This window comes from Rhinolophus ferrumequinum, chromosome 7 (assembly GCF_004115265.2).
Source record: "Rhinolophus ferrumequinum isolate MPI-CBG mRhiFer1 chromosome 7, mRhiFer1_v1.p, whole genome shotgun sequence".
Classification (NCBI taxonomy): domain Eukaryota; kingdom Metazoa; phylum Chordata; class Mammalia; order Chiroptera; family Rhinolophidae; genus Rhinolophus; species Rhinolophus ferrumequinum.
Window position 1 is genome coordinate 84,806,221 of NC_046290.1, and position 22,446 is coordinate 84,828,666.

At 34.7% G+C, this 22,446-nt stretch overlaps 1 protein-coding gene across 4 annotated transcripts in view; it reads right to left on the minus strand.

The window, feature by feature from the left end:
* Positions 1–628: 628 nt before the first annotated feature.
* The window catches only part of CEP120 (centrosomal protein 120), a 63,068-nt gene continuing 41,250 nt past the window's right edge, over positions 629–22,446 (minus strand). For 2 of the 4 annotated variants that reach the window (XM_033111055.1, XM_033111054.1), the window contains 3 exons: positions 21,103–21,201; positions 7,355–7,500; positions 629–2,481 (listed from right to left, as the gene is read on the minus strand). In XM_033111055.1, the coding sequence (XP_032966946.1) occupies positions 2,247–2,481; positions 7,355–7,500; positions 21,103–21,201 (480 nt within the window). In that variant the 3' untranslated portion in view covers positions 629–2,246. The remainder of the gene's footprint in view (positions 2,482–7,354; positions 7,501–21,102; positions 21,202–22,446) is intronic. The other 2 variants (XM_033111056.1, XM_033111057.1) reach the window with 1 other exon arrangement.

Sequence of the window (22,446 nt, forward strand, 5' to 3'; positions counted from 1 at the left end):
GGCCCAACTAGATGTTTGTGCAGCTCCCCTATACATCCGTAAACCGTACTCAAACTCCCACATCTGCTGGAAGCAACAGAACACAGGTCTAGATAGAAATTATTGGGAAATACCTAGAAAGGAACTCAAGTTTATACAGAAACGGCACCACATACACCTGGCAGATATGTTACGCCCCCTTCCAGGCGGTCTGTGCCAACCTTAGACGTGGAGACTAGACTCCTCCATGAAAAAAAGAATCACAAACATTTTAAAGGTGAATTTTATTTCACAGTAAGATAGTTGAGGAGAAAAGTCTGCTGTTATAGGAGCAAAGATGAAACTTACTCAGTTACTTACCACTCACTTGCTCATTCATTCATCTATTTCGGTCGTACTCAACTCCCAGGGACTGGCAATATTTAGTAGAATAATCAGTGTAAGTATGTTCAATGCCACATACGAATGAAATGGCTGTCGCTAAAGGACTACAAAGAGGTGTTAAAATGTCAGACTCTTCCAATTTTAAGACATATGAAAAGCATATGCAACGTAAGCTCTTAAAAACCAAAAATACAGAGACTTCATACGGACGTGCCAAGCACTTGCCCACTTAGTTTGGCACGAAAGTAACAGACTGCTCAGGAACTCAAAGATGCACACAATTGTGATTTTATTTGTTAAAATACACAGTCCAAAGATCGCTTTACAGAAGGCAAAATAAACCACACATACATTTGAGAAAAGCTCTTTGTCTCTTTAACTCTAAGGCCCCCTCTAGTGTTTGAAAACAGTCACACACAGCACACAGTGCAATGGAAAGCAGTCACCGTACTTTATCCAAGTCCTCCCAAAATAAAAATACTTCTGTTACATTCACGTGGCACAAAAATCAATGAGAGAAAATGTCTATTTCAAATTTCTGCTATGATTCACGTATTCATTCCTCTCTCATTCAGTAATTTCCTTCTTTGTTATTTACTGCTGGGTTGTTTGTAGATTAATACTTTGTTAATAAGGAAAACAAAACCATATAAGGCATGTAAGAACTGGAATTTCCCAAACAAGAAATATACCTCCTTGGAAAACAGAAAATTAATGTCACCGAATAGCCTATTCTGCTTTTATGGAAGTTATCAGTAAATAGTATATATACTTCCTAAAGTATATACTTAAATTTATTATATTTGGGAATCAAATTTCAAAACTACATATATTTTAAGACTCAACTAACCTGTCAATTTTCTAATAAACCTTTTCAATACCGTGTAAAGGACATGCAAAGTATTGCTTTGAGGGCAAATGTTGGCACTGAAGAATATGATGTAAAAGGATTCTTAAAAGTTTACATAGACATGGCATTACATAGATCCAATGACTTAATCTCATGTACTTTTTTAAAAGATTGGTTAAGATTAGAGGGAGTAAAAAAGTTTTTCATTCTACTTTTTCACCCAAAGTCTTTAAGTGCCTGTTTCCAAGTAATAAAGTTGACGAGTCTTACTATTACTGAGAAATAAAAAGAAATCTCTATTTTCAAAAAAAGAAAACTGTAATCTTGAGCAGGAGACAGAGAAGGAAGACCTTATTAATACTGTTATTACTTCATATTCTTAAATTTCAGAGTACAGTAAAAATTTGAAAATTCAATAGTTCTTGAAACAAGTTTAATATGTATTAACTTTATTTAAATAGAAAACAGTCACATTAGTCACATAAACGACTAATTTGTCATTCAGTATTATCATATGGCTTCTCTGAATTGATCCTGCTTTAGGTTTTCAAATTTGTCACTTTTTAATGTTATAAGTTAAAATGAATTAAGTAAAACTGGTTATGTTTACAATTAGTCTAAACTTTTAAGATATCTATATTCAAATGAATAGGACACAATGTTTTTAAAGTGCAACATATAGTCTTTTGGCTCAACGTGAAAAGTTATATAACTTGAAATTACTGCAGTCATTTCTCCTAAAACAAATTTAGTGAAAAGATGTCACGAAAGTTAGCCATGAAATTATAAATTATGAGAAACACTGAAAAGTCATTTAAAATGAGTATATAAAATGTAATTACAAATAAAATGAGAATGGGAGAGGTAGCATAAAGTAAATAAAATCAAATAAATACTATACAAGAGCATATAAAATTGTGCTTATAAAAAATTGAAAATTGGATCTTAAAACATACATTTTTCCTTTCCTTTGAGGGTTTTACAATGAAATTAAAATTCAAACCTGGAATTTGTAAAGATTTTCCAAATGTTATTAATTACTGGCATTGTTTTTTGCCAAAACCTCTCTGATCTGTCGGTCAAGTTCACTTATTATTCGATCCTCGTGATTATACACACCGGTCCTCATCAAAGTATCCCTTTCTTCTATTAGGCGAGTCAAATAATCATCCAAACCTTCTTCCATCGCACTGCCATGTGGACCATCCATTTTTCCACTTGCAATCTCTCTGGAATCCTGATACTGTTTTTGCTCCTGTTGCCTTAACCTGAGAAGTCAAGAACAAATACCACTCTAGCAGGCAACAAATATTGTTTTGGTTGTCTTAACAATGCCATTTTAAAAGAAAATGATTTAATGGTAAAATACGTTTTTAGTAATATTTTCAGGAAGGAAACAAAAACCAGTGTTACATTGGCAGGTCAGAGTTAGCACACTTACAAAAGACAGTTTTAAAAACAATACTTGGTTTTCTAATTATAAAATACATGAAAATTAGAAATTTTCGAAACGTATAAATAAAATAAAATCAATCTTATCCAGAGATATCCAATTGGAATAATTTTCCTTATTTCTTTTCAATTAAAAATGCATATATATTTAAATACATATTTGTCTAAAAAAATAATATATATGCAATGCTGTATAATATTTTTTCACTTATTAATATAAAAAATGTTTTCTGACATTACAAATGTTCTTCTGAATGGCTTCATTAATATTCCATTATTTAGTTATCCTTTATTGCTGACCTTTTAGGTTGTTAAACCTTTGTTGTTTTGAACATAAAATTTTCTTCTAAATTCATTCAATAAATATTTATTTGTACCAAATAATGCTAGGATTAGAGGATACTGCAGTGAATCATGAAAAGGAGTCCTTATTGTTATGGAGCTTATTTCACTCCTTTTTCATAGAAAGTAAAATGCCAGAAATGGGAATGCCTGGGCCCCAGGGCAGGTACATTTTTAGACTTTGTTCGGGTATCTTCAAGTAACGTTTGTGGTGATCTCACTTAGGAGATGAAGGAAGGAGAGCAGGTGCCAGCCTGGGCTTTGGGTATTTCTAATGGAACACTGTTGATTACGTTTCCTTGAAAATGGAGCGTATACTTAGTGATGGTAATGGCAAGGCTGGACATGGAGTATGTGTTAGTTTAGAATGTACAATGAAGACAGAACTTTATGCTCCTCTATGTAACTGGCTACCAAAATGTTTTAATTTGCACCGACTCCTAAATTTTGTCTTTATAATAAGAGAGCAGTTGAGTCCAAGCCCTTGCTTCTAGATAGTCTTCAGAGTAAGCAGCCAGTGAGAACAAAACCCACTTCCAAACTGACACACACACTGGGAGAGAGAGAGAGGAAGAGCCAGCAGGCGTGACTCCTGCTCTGACAGACGAGGAAGACTAGGCCCCAGTTCATTTGTTCAAATGGCCCTCTGAAACTTGGACTGACTCCTAAGAGTCCCCACAAAAGAACTGGAAACTGAAGTACACAGTCCAAGAACACCAAGTATCTCTTATCTGTTTTTAGAAAAAAATCAAATAGCGAGGGCACTGCACTTTGGGACTGAGATGGAAATCAAGTGGTTAGTGGGATACTGGTACCAATTTGAGCACTTCATGAGGATGGAGAAGGGAAGCTTTCTGAATAGCTGTTTCCCCTGCCCTAATTTTTATAGCTCCCTTGGAAGGTAAATTAATGACAGAACACCAGAGGATGTACCAGAAAATCCTTGTTCATCTGTTTATACATAAAGAACAGATGGAATTTTTTCACATCTCATAGATTATCTCTACCAAATCTTTACTAAAATGCAAATCATCAATCACGGCAACAGGAGGATTTTAGAACCTTGTAGCTGATGAAGCCCACAGTTATCAAAGGAAACTTTACTTCCCTGACAAACACTATGGCTGAACTCCACTCACACAATTCCTGTCATTAGGAACCTACAGCTTTGTAGAACTTCTGCTAAAAAGTTCTTTCCCAGGTTGAACTCAGTATGTGCTTTCCAATAACCGGCTATGATTCTGCTCCAGAGGATAACCTATTTCTATGTGGGAGCCCTCCACAAACGAGGCCTGACAATTAAGTTCGCAAACTTGTTGCACCAATGTTGCTAACCTTTTTTGTTATCAGAGGGATTATTTATTATGAATTTGTACCAACTGGACAGTTAACTAAGTTTACTATTTGGAAGTGCTGAAAAGGCTGTGTGAGAAAGTTAGACGACCTGAACTTTTTGCCAACAATTCATGGCTCTTGCATCACGACAATATACCAGCTCACATAGCACTGTCTATGAGGGAGTTTTTAGCCAGGAAACATAACTTTATTGGAACACCCTCCCTATTCAGCTGATCTGGCTCCCACTGACTTCTTTCTTTATTCAAAGATAAAGGAAATATTGAAAGGAAGACATTTTGATGACAGTCAGGACATCAGGGGTTAATAAGACGACAGCTCTGATGGCCATTCCAGAAAAAGAGTTCCAAACTTGCTTTGAAGGGTGGACTAGGTGCTGGCGTCAGTGCACAGCTTCCCAAGGGGAGTACTTTGAAGGTGACTGTAGTGATATTCAGCAGTGAGGTATGTAGCACTTTTTCTAGGATGAGTTCGTGAACTTAATTGTCAGACCTCGTATGTGAAGACAGCTATCTCATACTCTGCCCAAGAATTCTCTTCAAGTTCAACATCCCTCCCTCCCAAACTGCTTCTTGGTCACATTTCACTGGAAGCTCTCTCGGTGGCCAATCTCCTTTAAAGCGTGCTGCACGTTGGTTGAGAACATCCTAGAGGGGATTTTACCAATGCTGAGTACTGAACACTACTTCTATGAATGTCCCTAACTGCAATGGTTTTTTGGTAGCCAAGTCACACTGTTATTAGTGGCCACGTAAATCCTCCTAGGCTTCCTCACATGAATTTTGTTTTTTTTCTTTTGTATCTTCCCCATCGCTTAAGAGATTTTTCTTACAATTTATACAGAGGACTCTGCTTTTGTCTCTAGTATATTTAATCTTGGTGATTTCAGTTCTCTCTGAATCCTAATTTTATTAAGACATTAATGGTAAGATTCAATTTTGTATGATCTGCAAATTTGATAGGCCAATGCTATCTTCATTTAAGCCACCAAAACAGTACTTAGCAAACTGTAGAGGCTTAATATATATTTGCTAAACTGAAACCAAAAAAGTGTTCAACAGTCATGCATCACCTCGTGACATGGCAGCTGTCATAATGTCCTAGCGCAACACATTATGTATTTGTGGTGATGCTGGTGTAAACGAACCTACACGCTGCCAGTTGTATGAAAGTATAGCACGTACAATTATGTACAGTACATAACACCTGGTAATGATAATAAATGACTATGTTACTGGTTTGTGTATTTATCTTCATTTTAGAGTACGCTCTTTCTACCCACAAAAAAACAAGTTTGCTGTGAAACAGTATGCCGTGTTAGGCCAGTAGCAGCTTCACACATCTCGTATTTACCGCATCTCTTGATTGCATCATTTTCGCATGTGCTTGATTTAATCCCGTGTTATCTTGTACAGTAACAAGCCGTACAGGCTGGTAGGAGCACTAGGCTACGCCATGTAGCCCAGGTGTGCGGTCGGCTAGACCATCTCGTCTGTGTAAGTGCACTCTGTCTCCTTCGCACAATGATGACATCACCTACCGATGCATTTCTCAGAACGTATTCCTGTCATTAAGCAACACATGACTGTCTATGACAGCAAAATTTTGAAAGACAAGAATTATGTTATAATGCATTAATTTGTAAGATCTTCCAAGTCTACAACATAGTAGACACCAAATAAATATTTGATGGAAAAAAGACTGGCATTAATTGAGCCCTGCAGCATGACACTGTACACCTTGACCTTTTCCAACTGATATTTATATATTAATTTTCTACATGCAGTTATTTAATTCAGCTCTAAACCCACCTAGTATAGTGACTGAGTTTTCGCAGCTCATATATGGAGATGTCTTGGGATATTCTGTCAAATGTATGTGCTATGGACTGAATTAATGTGCTGAAGCCCTAACCCCCAATATGATGGTCTTTGGCTTTGGGGAGACGATTAGGTTTAGATGAGATCAAGAGGATGGGTTAGCACGATTATTAGAAGAGGCACAGAGAGCTTTCTCTCTCCCTGCCGTTGTGAGGACACAGTGGGAAAGCAGCTGTTTGCAAGCTAGGAACAGAGTCTTCACCAGAAACCAACCATGCTGGCACACTGATCTTGAATTCTAGCCCCCAGAACTGCGAGACAATAAATTACTGTTGTTTAAGACACTCATTCTATGGTACTTTATGGCAGCCTGAGCTAAGACAGTATGCTTTGCTAAAACAAAAATACTAGTCTCTTGACAAACTTTAAGCTAAAAAGTCTTCCCCTAAACACCCCTCCAACAAGACTATAATTTGTGCTTATGCTGCTTCCTAATGATGACTTTTCTAATATGAAATACTGTTCACATTTTAACTAAGATGAACATGACACTATAGAGAAGCCCAGCGTAGCACAATAGTTAAAAATCAACCTCTGGAATCAGATTTGAACTCTGGCACCAATGATTTACTAACTGTGTGACCTTGGAAAGGGTACTTTAATCCTTGGTTTCCTCATCTCTAAAACGGGGGGAAAAGATACTTTGAAGATAGAAAATGAGACACGTATGTGAGGAAGTTAAAATAGCTCCTGGCACATAGTAAGGGCTCAATAAATAAGAGCTATTATTTATATTATTATAGTAACTAAATTTGAAATTTCTCATACTATTTAATTATAAATTCAGTTTCATCAATTACTTTGAAATAGTAGTGATAATCCTGAAATAGTCAAATAAAAATAAAATTTAAAGTACTAGTGCTATGAATGGAAACAAAAAAAGCTAAATACAATTGATACAGCTACATTCATGACAAAGAATATGAAATAATGGTATTTGACATAGATTTTCTATTGTATAAATCAGCTACATTCTATATATGACCTACTTTTTTCCCCAAAAGACCTGACGTTTATACTTTCCCTGGACCAATGACTAATTAAAAGGTTGTCCTTCTGGAACTTGTGTTTTTGTATGGCAAAAAAAAATGGAATGTTCTAATTACTATACCTGTTCAATTCATTTCTTATGTCCAACAATTCTTGTCGCTCAGTGTTCACTGTATCTTTTTCCTCAGAAGCCAGGTAACGTAGTCTCATCTGTTCCAATTCCTCTTGCTGTTTTTTAAGACGAGCCATTTGACTTTCTTGCTCCCGCTTGAAACAAACAAGCCAGATCCTTAATATTAGGAATACATGTATTTCATATGACTTTGACTTGTGATTATAATTCCCTTTGACAGTACCCATGATATATAGCCACGCATTGCCAATTCTATGAGTCACATATCCAGAAATGACCAGGTTCTCTTTTAAAACTCTTTTCGTTACTTGTCTTCTTGTGATAAGCCATGATCATTCATGGCCTAATCAGTGGATGGGTTTAGCTGAATACCATTAAGATAATAAAAGATTATCTTAGAAGAGGGCAAAAAAGAGTCTGCTGTCAACACAATGAGTTGTCGCAAGGACCAGTGGTTACAGCAGCAGCTAAGATATGGTTAATTATACAAAGACGTACCAAGAAATATTCAGTAATTGTCCCTAAACTGGCCACCAATTTCACTCCGATATCAGGGAACAATATGCCTTTTCCACTTTTTTTCCAGGCTCATACAAAAATCTATGCACATATGACAAAATGTCTTTAAAATACATGTGTGACATTCCCCAGAACGGATACTCCATGATTTTTTTCAACCACTCTTTCAATAACAGAGACTTTTGTTACTACAAGCAATACTGCAATAAAACACCCTACCGTCTAACATCGCTCACTAATCTTTCTACAGATTTCTTTAGGGACAGGTGCTTTTCTTCAAGACAGAATCCCCAAATGGGAGAGTTGGATCAATAGGTATGTGTCATCTATTTTTAAAGAAATAGTTATTGAAAAACAACAGAAAACTGCTAAACCACAAGTGTACATTTTAATAAAACTTCACAGAGTGAACCACTCACATAACCACCATCCAGATCAAGAAACAGATTATCAGACCCGCAGAAGTCCGTGTGTTCCCTCCCCGTCACTGACCAATCTTCTTTCCCAAAGATTACAACCCCAGTTTCTACCACCACAAATAAGTTCAGCGCTTTGAACTTTCTGTAAATGGAGCTTTGAACTTTCTGTAAATGGAACTGGACAGTATATATCACTTTTGCCTGGCTTCTTTCACTTAATGTTGTTTTTTTCAATTCATTAGTATTGTGTGTAGTTGATGATTCACATTACTGTATCGCATTCATTAGCTGAATATACAATTTATTCCTTCCACTGCTGAGGAACATTTGGGTTAGTTTCCAGTTTTGAATTATAAAGCTGCTGTGAACATTATGGTACATGCCTTTTGGCACACATTTGTACGCATGTCTATTAGGTATATACCGTGTTTCCCCGAAAATAAGACCTCACCGGAAAATAAGCCCTAGCCTGATTTTTCAGGATGACATCCCCTGAACATAAGCCCTCATGCGTCTTTGGAGCAAAAATTAATATAAGACCTGTTCTTATTTTCGGGGAAAAACGCTACCTAGGATTCAAACTTCTGGGTCATAGTGTATGAGAATTTCAGTAGAAGTAAATCTTGTCAAATAGCTTTCAAAGTTGTAGCACAAATTTATACTTCCATGAGAGGATTTCAATGTTCCACATTCTTGCCAACACTTGGTAATGTCAATTTGTCATTTAAACCATGTTGATAGGTTATGGAGTGGTACCTCACTGTGATTTTATTTTGCATTTTTTCAAAGACTAATGAGGCTGAACATGTTTTAATATTTTTAATGGCATTTGGATATCCTTTTTAAAGTTCCTGTTCAACAATTTGGCTCTACTTGGCTCTACTTTGCTCTACTTAGCTATCCATCTTTTCTTATTGATGTTTGTAGTTCTTTGTATATACTGCAGAAATCATTTGAAACTTAACTTCCAAATATTTGCCCCTAGTCTTTGTCTTGCCTGTTCTGTTTTAATGGTATTTTTGACTTAATTTTAATATCGTCCAAATTGATCTGTTTGTTCTTTTTTGGCTAGTCCCTCTATGTCCAATTTAAGATAGTTTTTGTCTGCTTCAGTCTTAAAGATAATCTTGAAGTTTTATTTAGATTAAGAATTCATATGTATTTGGTTTTGTGTATGGTTTGAGATCAAGTTTCTTCTTCTCCCCATATAGAGCTCCAATTGACCTAGCAACACTGACTGAAAAAGAATTTTCTGCCCACTGCTTGGCAGTGTCACCTATCATACTCATATGTCCATATATGTCCACCTCCGTCCATATATGTACAGGTTTGTTTCTGGGCTCTCTAACCTGATCTATTTCTCTATCCTTACATTAAAAGTATACTGTCGTAATTACTGTAACTCTTGTAATAACAACTCCTTTTAAAAACTGAATTTATTGGGTTGACATTGGTTAGTAAAATTACATAGGTTTCAAGTGTACAATTCTATAATATATCATCTATATAACACCTTGTGTGCTCCTGATATCTGAAAAAAGTCATCTATCTTTGGCTACTTTTTATAATTCTTAACTATTCTTCACTCCCACATTTTCACATACATCTCAATTTCCAAGGCTGAATAAAAAAGTCCTGCTGGAATTTGATTATGATTATACTGAATCTACAGCTTAATTTGGCCAAAACTATTATCTTTACAATACTGATTCTTTAAACAGTGAACATGGTTTACCTCTCCAATTATTTAGGTCTTTAAAAATTCTGTTTACTATTTCATCCTTCTCTATATACTAAGAGTAACATCTTTTGGTGTTCCTAGGTATTGGGTATTTTTAGATGCTACTGTAAATGGCAGAGTTTTACAATTTTCCTTCTTTAATTGTCTAGCATGGAGAACTGAAATTGACATTTACATACTTGTTTCCCACAAACTTGCTTTAAACTCATTAGTTCTCATTAGTTCTGGAGAGTAGATCATCTCCAGACACTTGTTTTCTAACGATGTAACAGTGTCGTCTGCAAATAGTAATGGAAGTTTTATATCTTTCCTTTGCAACTGATATACTTTCTTTTTCGTGGGCTATTATACTGGCTAGAACTGCTAGTACAGTGTTGATAAGAAATGGTGATATGGGGGCAGCTTGCTCTCATTCCTGATATCGGGAAAATTCTCCTTATTTTAAGAAAGATAAGTTTTATGTAAATACCCTTTATTAAATTAAAAAATTCCCCTTACATTCTTAGTTTGCTAAGAATTGTTATAATGAATGGGTGTTGACTTTTTCTGTATTTCTGATATGATCACTTCATTTTTTTCTCCTTTATTCTTTTAAGGTGGTAAATAGCCAGGTTGCCTTTGTTTAATAAATAAACTTGACTGTGATTTTTACAAGTTTTATATCTATGTTCGTGAGTCTGGCCAATTAATTTTGTTTTTATACTGTCCTTATCAGATTTTAGGAGCAAGATTATGCTGGTCTCATTTTAAAAAATTAGTGAGAGGTGCTCTCTATTCCTAGTTTCTGAAACAGTTTGTGTAAGATTAGTGTTATTTATTTTTAAAACATTTACTAAAATTCAAATGTGAAGCCATTTGAGTCTGAAAACTTCTTTCACTACAGATTCAATTTCTCTAATAACTATATGACTATATTTTGCTTCTTCATGTGTCAGTTTTATAAGCCCTGTTTCTCAAATTCATATATAATTTGTCATACTACGCTTTTATCTCTTTAAACATCTGTGGAATGTATAGCTCTGACCCCATTTTTTATTCCTGATATTAGGATTTTGTGTCTATTCTTTTGGTCCTTGAACACTCTTGCCAAGTTGTTCAAAGAAACAACTTTTGACGATTTTGTTGTACATTTTCCTAGATTATTTCCTTGTTTCTAATTTCCTTAATGTCTTGTTCTTTTACTGACTGTTTGAAAGGGATATTTACAGAAAAGATTTTATGCTTTTCTTATTTTCTAAGTGCACTTGAGATTATACATTTCTCCCTAAGCATAGCTTTCATTAAGTCCCATGTCTTGATATGGTGTATTTTCATTATTTTCCAGTTCAAAATATTTTCTAATCTCACTTGTGGTCTCCAGTTTAGCCATGGGTTATTAGAAGTGTAGGACTTCATTTTCAATCACTTGGGGATATTTATTATCTTTTTATTATTAATTTCTAGCTTAATCTCACTGTGGTCAGAGAATTATGTTCTGAACTACTCTTCTGAAGTTTGGTCCAACAAATGAGCAATCTGGCTAAATGTTCCACGTGTACTATATAATATGTATTTTGGACTTTTTTTATGACGTGTTCTATATATACCAATGATTGTGTTGTCTATATCTTTTAAATCTTTATTGATTTTCTGTTGTTTGTTTGCCTATCAGTTCCCAGGAAAGTTATTGTAAAATCTACCATTATTATGTATTTTTCCTTTTAGTTCTATGGATTTTTACTTTATATAAATTTGTGGCTGTTATCAGGTCCATACAAAGTTAGAATTATCATCTTCCAGGGAAACTGACACTTTTATGATTATATTTATGAAAACTTTATCTACATTAATGCCTGTCACCCTAATATCTACTTTGCCTGATGCAAGTATTGCTAACTATATTTCTTTTTCTTAGCACTAATGTAATACATAGTTTCCCCTCTTTTAAATTCAGTTATTCTGTATCCTTATATTCAAGGTGTGTCCCTTATTACAATTAGCATATTGTTTTTCTAAACTGTTTTTAATTTAATATTTGTCTTTAAGGGGTATTTAGTCTATATGCTTATATTTAAAGCAATTATATTTAAAGCAATTGGTGATACAGTAACAGATTTAAATCTTTACATATTACTATTTTCTACTTGTTCTATCTATTTTATGTTCCCTCTTCTCTTTTTTACTTCATTTAGAAACAGTAATGTAAATTAGAACTTTTACAATTTCACATTTTAAGTCTATTGCTTCATATCTTTTGTACTAGTTTTGTCATGAATTCTACAAGTATTTTTACCCAGCAAATATTAGAATTGTTTTTATACAATCAACGTTTATATTTAGTCAGATATTTATTTCCGTTGCTCTTTAGTCTCCTGTTTTCAGTTGGGATCATTTCCCTTCTGCCTAAAGAACACCTTTAAATATTTCTTTTACTTCAAGTTTGCCGTGACAAATTCTCTCAATTTTTGTTAGTCTGAAAAGTCTTATGTCAATTTCATTTATGAAGGACATTTTCACGGGGTACAGAATTTTAGATTGGTAGTTATTTTCTTTCAGTACTTTAAGGATATCATTCCACTGTTTTATGAATTCCTTTACTTTTGTTGAAAAGCCATCTGCTAGTCTTATTGTTGCTCCTTTGAAGGCAATACCTCCCTCCACCCCACAGCTTTTAAGATTTTCTTTGCTTTTTGGCAATTTTACTATGATGCATCTAGATACGGTTTACTTTGTATTTATCCTGCTGCGAGTTAACAGCTATTCTTGAATCTATGACTTGCTATCTTTTTCACTTTTATAGAATTCTCAGCCAGTATCTCTTCCAATATTGCTTTCTTCCCCCATTCTCTGTTTTCTCTTCAGGGGTTGCTATAGGCTGAATATTTGCATCTCCCCAAAATTCTTATGTTGAAAACTAATCCCCAATGTGATGGTGTCAAGGGATGGGGCCTTTAAAAAGTGATTAGATCATGAAGGCAAGCCCTCATGAATGGGATTAATTCCCTTATAAAAGAGGTCTGCCAAAGCCCCCAGCTAACTTCTGCCATGTGAAGACACAGTACAAAGACGGCCATTTATCAGCTGGTAAGCAGGCCCTCACCAAACACAGAACCTGACCAAACATGCACCCTGATCTCAGACTTCAGCCTCCAAAACTGTGAGAAACAAATTTCTGTTGTTTATAAGCCATAGAGTCTGTGGTATTTTGTTTCAGCAGCCCACATGAACTAAGACAGGTGTCTGTAGTTACACAAAGGTATCAACTCTATCCCATATGTTGTTTATGTTCTTTGTTGTAATTTCTACCTGTTTTTCTCCCTGTTTCATTTGGATATTTTTAACTGACTTATCTTCAGTTTACACATCCTTGCTCCTGCTATGCCTAATTTGCTGTTAATTCATCTACTGAATTTTTACATTTCACTTGCAATACTTTTCAGTTCCAGAATTTTTATATGGTTCAAAAGATTCCACTTGTCTAATACATTTCCCTGTCATATAACCTATTTTGTAGCATATAACGATAGTAGTTATTTCAAACTCTGTATCTGATGACTCCAAAATCTGGAATACCTATTGATTTACTTCCATTTAGCAAGACATTAAAAGGCATTAAGACATGTACATGGCTAATATGAAAAGTTACTCAATGTCAATCAGGGAAATGAAAATTTAAGCCAAAAAGTGATACTATTTCAGATCCACCAAACTGGAAAAAATTAATACATTGATAACAGCCACATGGTGTGATGAACAACAACAATTATATACCACTCTTGGGAAGTGCAGATTTGTACAACCACTTTAGCAAATAATTTGGCGATATTTAGTGAAGCAGAAGAAATGAGCGAAACCCTATTTTAAAAAATGCCACTTTTAGATATTGACACTAGAGAAACTCTTAAATGTCTCTTATATGTACAAAATTTTCAATGTTGTCTTATTAATTTGGGGAAAATATCTACTGAAAAAAGACTGGATAAATAAATTGTGGTATAGTCATATGTTTAAGTTTTATAAAGCAATAAAAATATATAGCACTCACATCAAAATAGCTAAATCTCAAAAATAATGTTGAGTGACATAAATAGTCATAGATGAATGATTCAAAGAGAATGATCTAATGTATGTAAAGTTTAAAAATATACAAAAGTAAACAGTGTTGTTTACTGATATTTAAAATATATCTTCCAAAATTATAAAGCAAAGCAAAGGAATAATAAATACCAAATACAGGAAAGTAATTACCTCTGGAGAGGATGCAGTTGAGAAAAGGCACACAGAGGACTTCCAAAGCATTGGTAATGCTCTGTTTCTTAACCTAGGAGGTAGGGGTTGCAGTGTATAAGAATCTGTTTTTATTTCCTCCTTGGAATGTACAGTGTATTTCATTTAAAAACTAATTATTAAAAAAGGAAAGGAAAAGTACCAAATTGCTATCTCTGGCTAAGGAAGGGATAAGGTTACTGGCGATTTTTATTGTCTCTGTTACACGGTGCTGCAAAAATTTTTTTTTTTTTTTTTTTTTTTAACACCAAGCAAGTAAAATTACAAGCAGAAAAAAAATAATAAAAAGTTGGTAATTTAATTTTAGGTTACTTTGTAAAATTTTAACTTTATAAAACTTGAAACATTTTCATTCTAAAACATATAAGCCTTTAAATACCTTGAATTTTTAATCAAGAATCCAGCATTAATAATAATCACACATGCACACACAAAAATTAGAGGTTAGTGAAAAAATCCTCTCTGCTGCCAGGTGCTCTGAGTTAAAGGCTCCTCAATCAAGTGAGTATAATCTTTATTTTGCCTTGGCTGCCTATAAATCCAGAGAGGAGATGTAAACATACATACACTAGACTAAACAGCGGCTAAAAAGTGGCCACTACTTACTCTCCCACTCACACATACCATGTAAGTCTGTGGGAAAAATCTTACAACTAAACTAAGGAACTCAAGTAAAGTTTTCTGAAAATAACCCAGAGCTGACAAGTCAGTAGGAGGGCCTGGATGGTTTCAAGACACAGTTTTTAACCAAGACTTGGACCTCCAACTGTTTTCTTAAACAAAGATTTACATCCCATCCTTGGCTAAATTACTTATAAATTAATCAAATTAATTACTCTGAGTGGATAAGCAGGAGGCTGGACAAGATAGTGCTGATGTCAGCCAATGAAGCCTGTGTTGTTTTAACTAAATATATCAGCTTCGTTTTAAACAGATCTACTGTGCACAAATATGGTCAGGGACCCACATCCTACCCAAACTCTTAGTTCTGTTTCCTATCCTGGGAACAAACACAGATAGTTTTAATATATCCGACACAATAAATTTTCTACAACAATAAATTCGTACCTCTTAATGACTATTAAAAATAGTGATGGCTTTAATTCTTTCTACCTAACTATATTCTATGATGTCAAGAAACGTTAATATATAATTTACTACAAGGAGTAAAGTGACAATCTTAACTTGGGTATTTGTAGAACAATTCAATTTAAGTATTTATTTTGGTTTTAAAATATTTCTATAGTATATTTTTATGGAGATGGGGTAAGAGGGAAACTAAATTACCCCTAAATGTCTCACAACTAGAACTTCTTAAAGTCAGTGTTACAGTGTACCAAAGACACCAAACAGAATATGGGTATAATTTCCTTGTTTTCTAAGTTAGGGCCTGGTTTACATGATACTTTATATTTTACAGCTGTCACCTTCCCAGTTACCAAAGAACAAAAAAGTTTACAACTTGGAAACACAGACTTTTATGGTTGTGAATCTGAAGAAAAGATTTTTTTTCCCCTAAATAATTAGAAGATTATTATTTTTTAATTCACAAATCAACTATACTAGATCACCTTTGAGTAATGGAAATCCCTGTTTAAACATTCTTTTGGCAACAGGCACCAAGCATTAGATCTTACTTCCAAGCTTTACCAGCTGGGTTTTGTCATTAACATTTATTAACAATCTAAGATATGGTTTTTGCTGTCTAATCCGTACTACACAAATGTTTTGTATGGTCCTCCGGAGGATTCTGCTGTGACAAATTACTGGCAGAGATTATAGCCCCGTGGCTATTCACCAGAGGCCATGTAAAATTAACATGGTACTAATCCAATTTAAACAAAAAGTTGCACAATCTTCTGAACAAAAGCAGAGAATTCCAATTTTATATTTAAACACAATAAATGTGTTTTTAATAAAACGTTTTAGAAAAAAATTAAAGTAATTTTCACATATATGAATTGTGCTTATTTGATAGTTACTAATTTTAACCTTCCAAAAACAGTTAGTGGCAGAGCACAATGGACCATGCTAATTCCTAGGTGTATTACATTTCTCAGTGTTGCATCTCAAATGTGGTCTGTGGAACATCAATGATTCCTACTGACCTTGAAATCTGTTTACAGTGTTGTTTCTAAAGCAGAAAGTTTGTGGGATAAGGAATAGAATTGGTCTGCAACGAAGATCACTACACTCAAAGAATGAGACTGTTTTCTTTCATGAAGTAGTTTAGAGATGAACTAGTAATTTAACATTATGTTTTGTTTTCTTCTCAATATACTTACAGTAACTCAAGAGAAAGGGGACATCAGAACTTTTGGGATATCCTCTGTTATTAGGAACAAATAGTTCAAATTACTTTGCCAATGGTTTTTAGGCAAGAGGGTAGAAAATATATAGGAAAAAAGAGTAAATAGAAAATAATGGATCGACTGTAAAGATAAAGAAGATAGCAAGCATATGGGAACCTTTTACACTGAATCTTTTTTTAAAGGAGACTACCTCAGTCTTTCAGTGTAACAAAGAGCCATGAACCTGGAGGATTCTATTCAGAACATTATTTACTTTCCTGTATTTTACAAAGTACCTCGGTGAAAACAATGTCATCTGTCAATTTACACATATGAATATAACTTAATCAGTTGATTCAAAGTAAAAAGTTCTTGCGTGGGTCTTTCTTAATAAGAAGCATGACAATTATGATGAAATTCTTTCAATAATTAATAATTGTTTCTCCAAAGGAAATGCCTTAATCAGCAACTAAAACTTTTTCATCTTTTCATTACTAATTTTGGTAATGCCTTATAATTAATTACCATTAAATTAATCTTAGCCCTCGCTCTGCAAATTCTTCAGTGGTAGGCAAGGACTGTCTTCCATTTCTTCCCCATCTCCTCTCTATTTTAAAACTTGAAATGATTTCAAATCTAGTAGTGATATTTGAAACATTGTCTTTGAAATGTTTTTCCCTTAGCTTTGAGTGAAAAAAATACAATGATAACCCTGCTGTCCTCTTGTTTTTCCAACACTTCATTTGCATTTCTCATCACCCTGCTATATTTTTGTTCAATATCAGTTTTCTCAGATGAACTTTAAGTTCCCCGTGGGAGAAAACGGCTGTATCTAGAGCCTCTACCACTCTTCAAGGTGCAGAGTAGGTTCTCAGTTCGTATTTGCTGAATGAATGAAATGAACAAATGAATAACTATAGATGTTTCTTCAGACTCATCTCTTTACAGCCAAACTTTAGGGAACACAGCTACTGACACTTGTATATCTGCACATTTAGTCCTTAAGTGTTTTTCCTTCTGTACAGTTTACAGAACGTTATTAAAACTACCATCCAAATACAAAGTACTGTTATTATTCAAACTCTATCCTACCCTACTCCCCTATCGCTATTACTATATAATAAATACCCTCTTGTTCTCTAGACTTAAAATTTTTAAATTATTGTTGGTGCCTATCATTTCTTTGAACAGCTAGTCAGTCACACATCCCTCCAATATTTGTCCCGTTCATCAATGTCCAAAACTACCATCTCATTAGGTCCCCATCAACTGAAACCAAGAACACTACACAATAGCTTTATAGCTCATCTCCTTTTAACAATAACCATTTACTGAGTGCATACCATGTACCGAACGCTGTATTAAATGCTTTAAAAACCACATTTAATTTTCAGAACCTGTGAGGAAAAACTTCACTGTACACATAAGAAGACTAATCAGAGAAGTTAAATAGATGGTAGTTAACAGATAGTCAAGATACAACCCAGGTCTCCTGACTCCAAGGCCTCGTTCTAAACTACTTATGCTGCCTACGGTAGAATGTGTATCCTGCTATTTTTAACAGCTACCCTCATCACATTATTTCCTTGCTCCTAATTCCACAGGGACCCCTCCATATTGTACTATACACAACCTAAATATCTTGGCATCATGGTTGTGTTAGCTTCTCTCTCAAAGTCAATGACAATTGTCATTATCGGAGTTGGTCTAATAGTCAGCGATGCCGTTTTCTTTGCTAGGATATGCTAAACCATGACTTCTGCCGCAATACTCTGTCAGGAATCTCTCAAGGCTTCCATGGCTCACTTTCTGCTGGAAATCCTTTCAGTATTTGGGTTCTCTGGAATGAATGCATAACGTTATAAAGGGGAAAGAACCTGAGCCTGGACTCTGGTCAGATGGTTCTCATCCTATCAGCAGTCCTACCACTTCGTACCTGTGCGCTCGTGTGCAACTTCCTTAACCACTCTAAGTCTCTGTTTCCTTCCTGTACAAAGTGGGATTACTCGTCCCTGCTATATGTTACCTATTAGGACTAAATGAAAAGATATGAAAGCTCAACACCTGGCACGTAGTAAGCCTCCAATTAATGCCAGCTGTCCTATCAGTGCCATTATAATAATCCGTCTCTTTCTCCCTGGTTGCCGTCTCCGTCACCAGCTTCCCCTTCCTCCTCGGTAAATGGAAGCATTCCAAGTCCTATCTGTCGTAGCTTATCATTCTGCAAAGCACGCCTTCACCACCTGTTTTTCAACCCAATCACCCTCGCAGCGTCAGATCCATATTTCTAACTGCTTGCTGAATTTCTTTCTGCAAAAATTAAAATGTCCAGACTTGCAAGTCCTGTCCCCTACCCACAGCGCAATCAACTTTTTGTCTCAAAAACCACATTTCTGATACGGAGGCTTGAGATCTTCACGTCATCTTTGACTTTCTACTCTGCATTCCAATCAGGTACATTGTACTACATCGAATCCACCAGAACCGTGTCCCTTGTTCTGTTCCCACTGCTGCCACTTAAGCTCCAGTCCTTATTCCCTAAAACGACCTCTCAAGTCGCCCTCTCTGTTCTCTAAGAAGACTCTACGCTTTCTTCAAGAGTGTATGCTTTCTGATTTCATGCCTCTTTGCTGTAATCAAGCTACTGTTATTTACAACACCCCTACCCCCACCCCACTACAGTCCTAAATCACAACCAATTCCCCAGGGGTCCATCTCAAACACCTTCTCTTCCATGACACCTTTCCTTTGTTTTCCATATACAAGTATCTGAAAGTCTAGGGCAGTGCCTTGAATATAGGAGGCCCTTAGGACTGTATGTGATTGTTCACTCCTCTATCCTCAGTCCTGTCAACATATATGAAATATTTACTATTGTTAATACAGTAAGTACCCCCTTCTGTAAGGTTTCGCTTTCAGTGGTTTCAGTTACACATGGTCAACCATGGTCTGAAAATATGAAATGGAAAATTCCAGAAATAAACAATTCATAAGCTTTAACCTGCACACCATTCTGAGTAGTGTGATGAATCTCACACCGTGCTACTCCGTCCCACCCTGGATGTGCATCATCCCTTTGTCTAGTGTATCCACACTGCATATACTACCCGCCTGTTAAGCCATGTAGTCGTCACTCTGTGACCAGATCAGTCGCAGCTTGTGCTCAAGTCCCCCTTACAGAACCCTAATGCTGGGTCACAGGCCTACACCATTCACCTCACTTCATCCCATCATGTAGGCACCGTATCATCTCACATCACAAGAAGGGTGAGTACAGTCCAATAAGATAGTTTGAGGGAGAGACCACATTCACATAACCTTTATTACAGTATATTGTAATTGTTCCATTTTATTAATTATTGTTCATCTCTTACTGTGCTTAATTTATAAATCAAACTTCATTACAGGTATGTATGTAAGGGAAGAAACAGTATATACATATATATATATACACACACAGGGTTCAGTGTTACCTGTGGTTTCAGGCACCCACTGAGGGTCTTGGAATGTATCCCCCATGAATAAGGGGGGACTACTATATTATTTTATACTTAGCTTGTAGATGAGTTGAGATTATAAGCATATGATAGCACAGTTTACCTTATTTATTCTCAAGCAGTCTAATACATACTCCTTTATGAAGACGGTAAGCATTTAGTACAATATCACAAAGATGTTTAATAGCATCTGATGGCTATGGAGACACATTAAGAAAAATATAAATCTGAAAGACCCTATGTACCAAATTTCATTCAGAATAAAACTGACACATTAAAAAAACACCAAACTTAGAATAAATTAACCATTATTGATCCTTAAAAATTTTAGGTCAAGTAGATCCAAAATAAAAATCTTGCTCGTATTTTTTTTTATCTTAATCACTTGAAGAAATTACACCCAAAATTAAGATACATTTCTCACAAAGCTAACAGCATTTGTTATCTAGTAGCAGGAAGGAAAAAATGTCATGTAAGAAGAACTGAGGAAACTATTACTTTTAAACTCTCGTAAAATTATGCAAAAATTCCCTCTGATTCTTTCCTTAATTGAATAAATTAGTGTGTCTTCCTAGGAGTAACATTTCAAATATGTTCTTAAGTTGAGGACATGATAAAGTTTTTTAAGTTATACTTAAATTTCTCCCCCAAAAGGTATTCCCGATAGAAATAAATTAATATTGTGGAAAAGAATGATAGTTTTATAAGTGAAAGCAAAAGAAATTATCCAATTTCTTCTGGGGAAGAGGACAATTGGCAATTAAAAAAAAGGACCTAGAAGTTTCAGTTTTTAATTTAAAAAATGTAAGATCTTATATATAACACATAAAAAAGGCCCATAAAAAAGTAGCCCCAATCTCAAAAATAGCACTGGAGATTCAAATGCAGACATCTGAACATAATAGGTACTGCCAAATATGCAAACTTGTAAAGAATCAAGGGGGAAAGACATAAAAATAATCCATCATCAGTTATAATCCAAACAGGTATATAAACTACATACCTGTTTAAGTCTGGCAAGTTCTTTCAAAGCTCGTCCCCATTGCTGCTTGTAATGCAGTTTAGACTTAGTTGCAGATTCCAACTTTCTTTCAAGTTCAACCTAACAGTGATTAAAATCATATCAAGTGAAACACTACACCACTGTGTACAATCACTGAAAGATAATATATACAAAGAGTCTGGCTTAAGAAAAGAGTTTATATAGTGTAACATACGACATCATCTAAAACTGTTATATAATTTACTATAAATATTATGGCACATGAACATTTTCTTGTTTAAAATATAGTCGTATTTTTACTGCCTAACAGCCTATACTGAAAGGAACTGAATTAGTCTTAACCTCCAGACAGTTACTATAAATGTATTTAAAACATGTATATTACATAAAGATCACAGAATGAAAAATACATTCTTTTTTACAAAAATAAGTTCTAACTGTTAGCATTCCAATCTAGCTGGCACTCTAAATCTTAGAAACCAAATTATTCCTTTTGGAAGCTGTTCATTATGTGGAATTTTGTCTTATAGCTAAGAAAGCTAGTAGATTCTTTTATAACTATATTTTGGCAAAAATCATAGAATGCTGAAAACAGTGAAATGTTTAATCAGAAAGCAGTTTACTAAGCAAGAGCACAAAGTCAAAAATATTTTAAGAATGTTAAACCCAAGTGAAAGAAAAATAATGCTCCTAACAACGCTCATCTTTTATTTTCTATTTTTCCTTAAATATATGAAGAAAAACATGAAAGTGATTCAATTAAAAAAATAAGGTTATTTATACTTGCAGCAGGCAATCTGTTGTGCATGAACCAAAGCCAACTTGGCTATGTTTTGGAATGTCCTCTCTCAATGTTTCAACCCAAGCACCAAACAAATTCATGCAGCCAACAGTTTTACTATTTAAGTGATAATGTAATAATGTGCCTGAATTACAATAAAATACTGTTACTCTAAACTGGTCTAATTTTTTATATCAAGTCAACTTTTTCCCATACATACAATAATTCCTAACGTTCTGCAGGAAATTAAAACTGAAGACACTATCCAAAAATTCAAACTTCAGAAGACTCATAAGAAAATAAAATGAAAGGAAAAACAGGTTGCCAAATTCCCTTCACAAAAGACCAGCACATTCTCTGCAGTAATATATGACTTCATGGAGTCAAGGTCTTTTCTGCTTTACAGATCCCTAGTGCTTTAGCTGTAAAATGTCAACACATTTAAATCTGACTCAAACATCTTAAATTGAATAATACTCTGAGATTATCAAAGATGATTTCTTCACTTACACCCCAAAGATTTATACATATTATTTGGTAATTTCACAATAGGACATATGTCA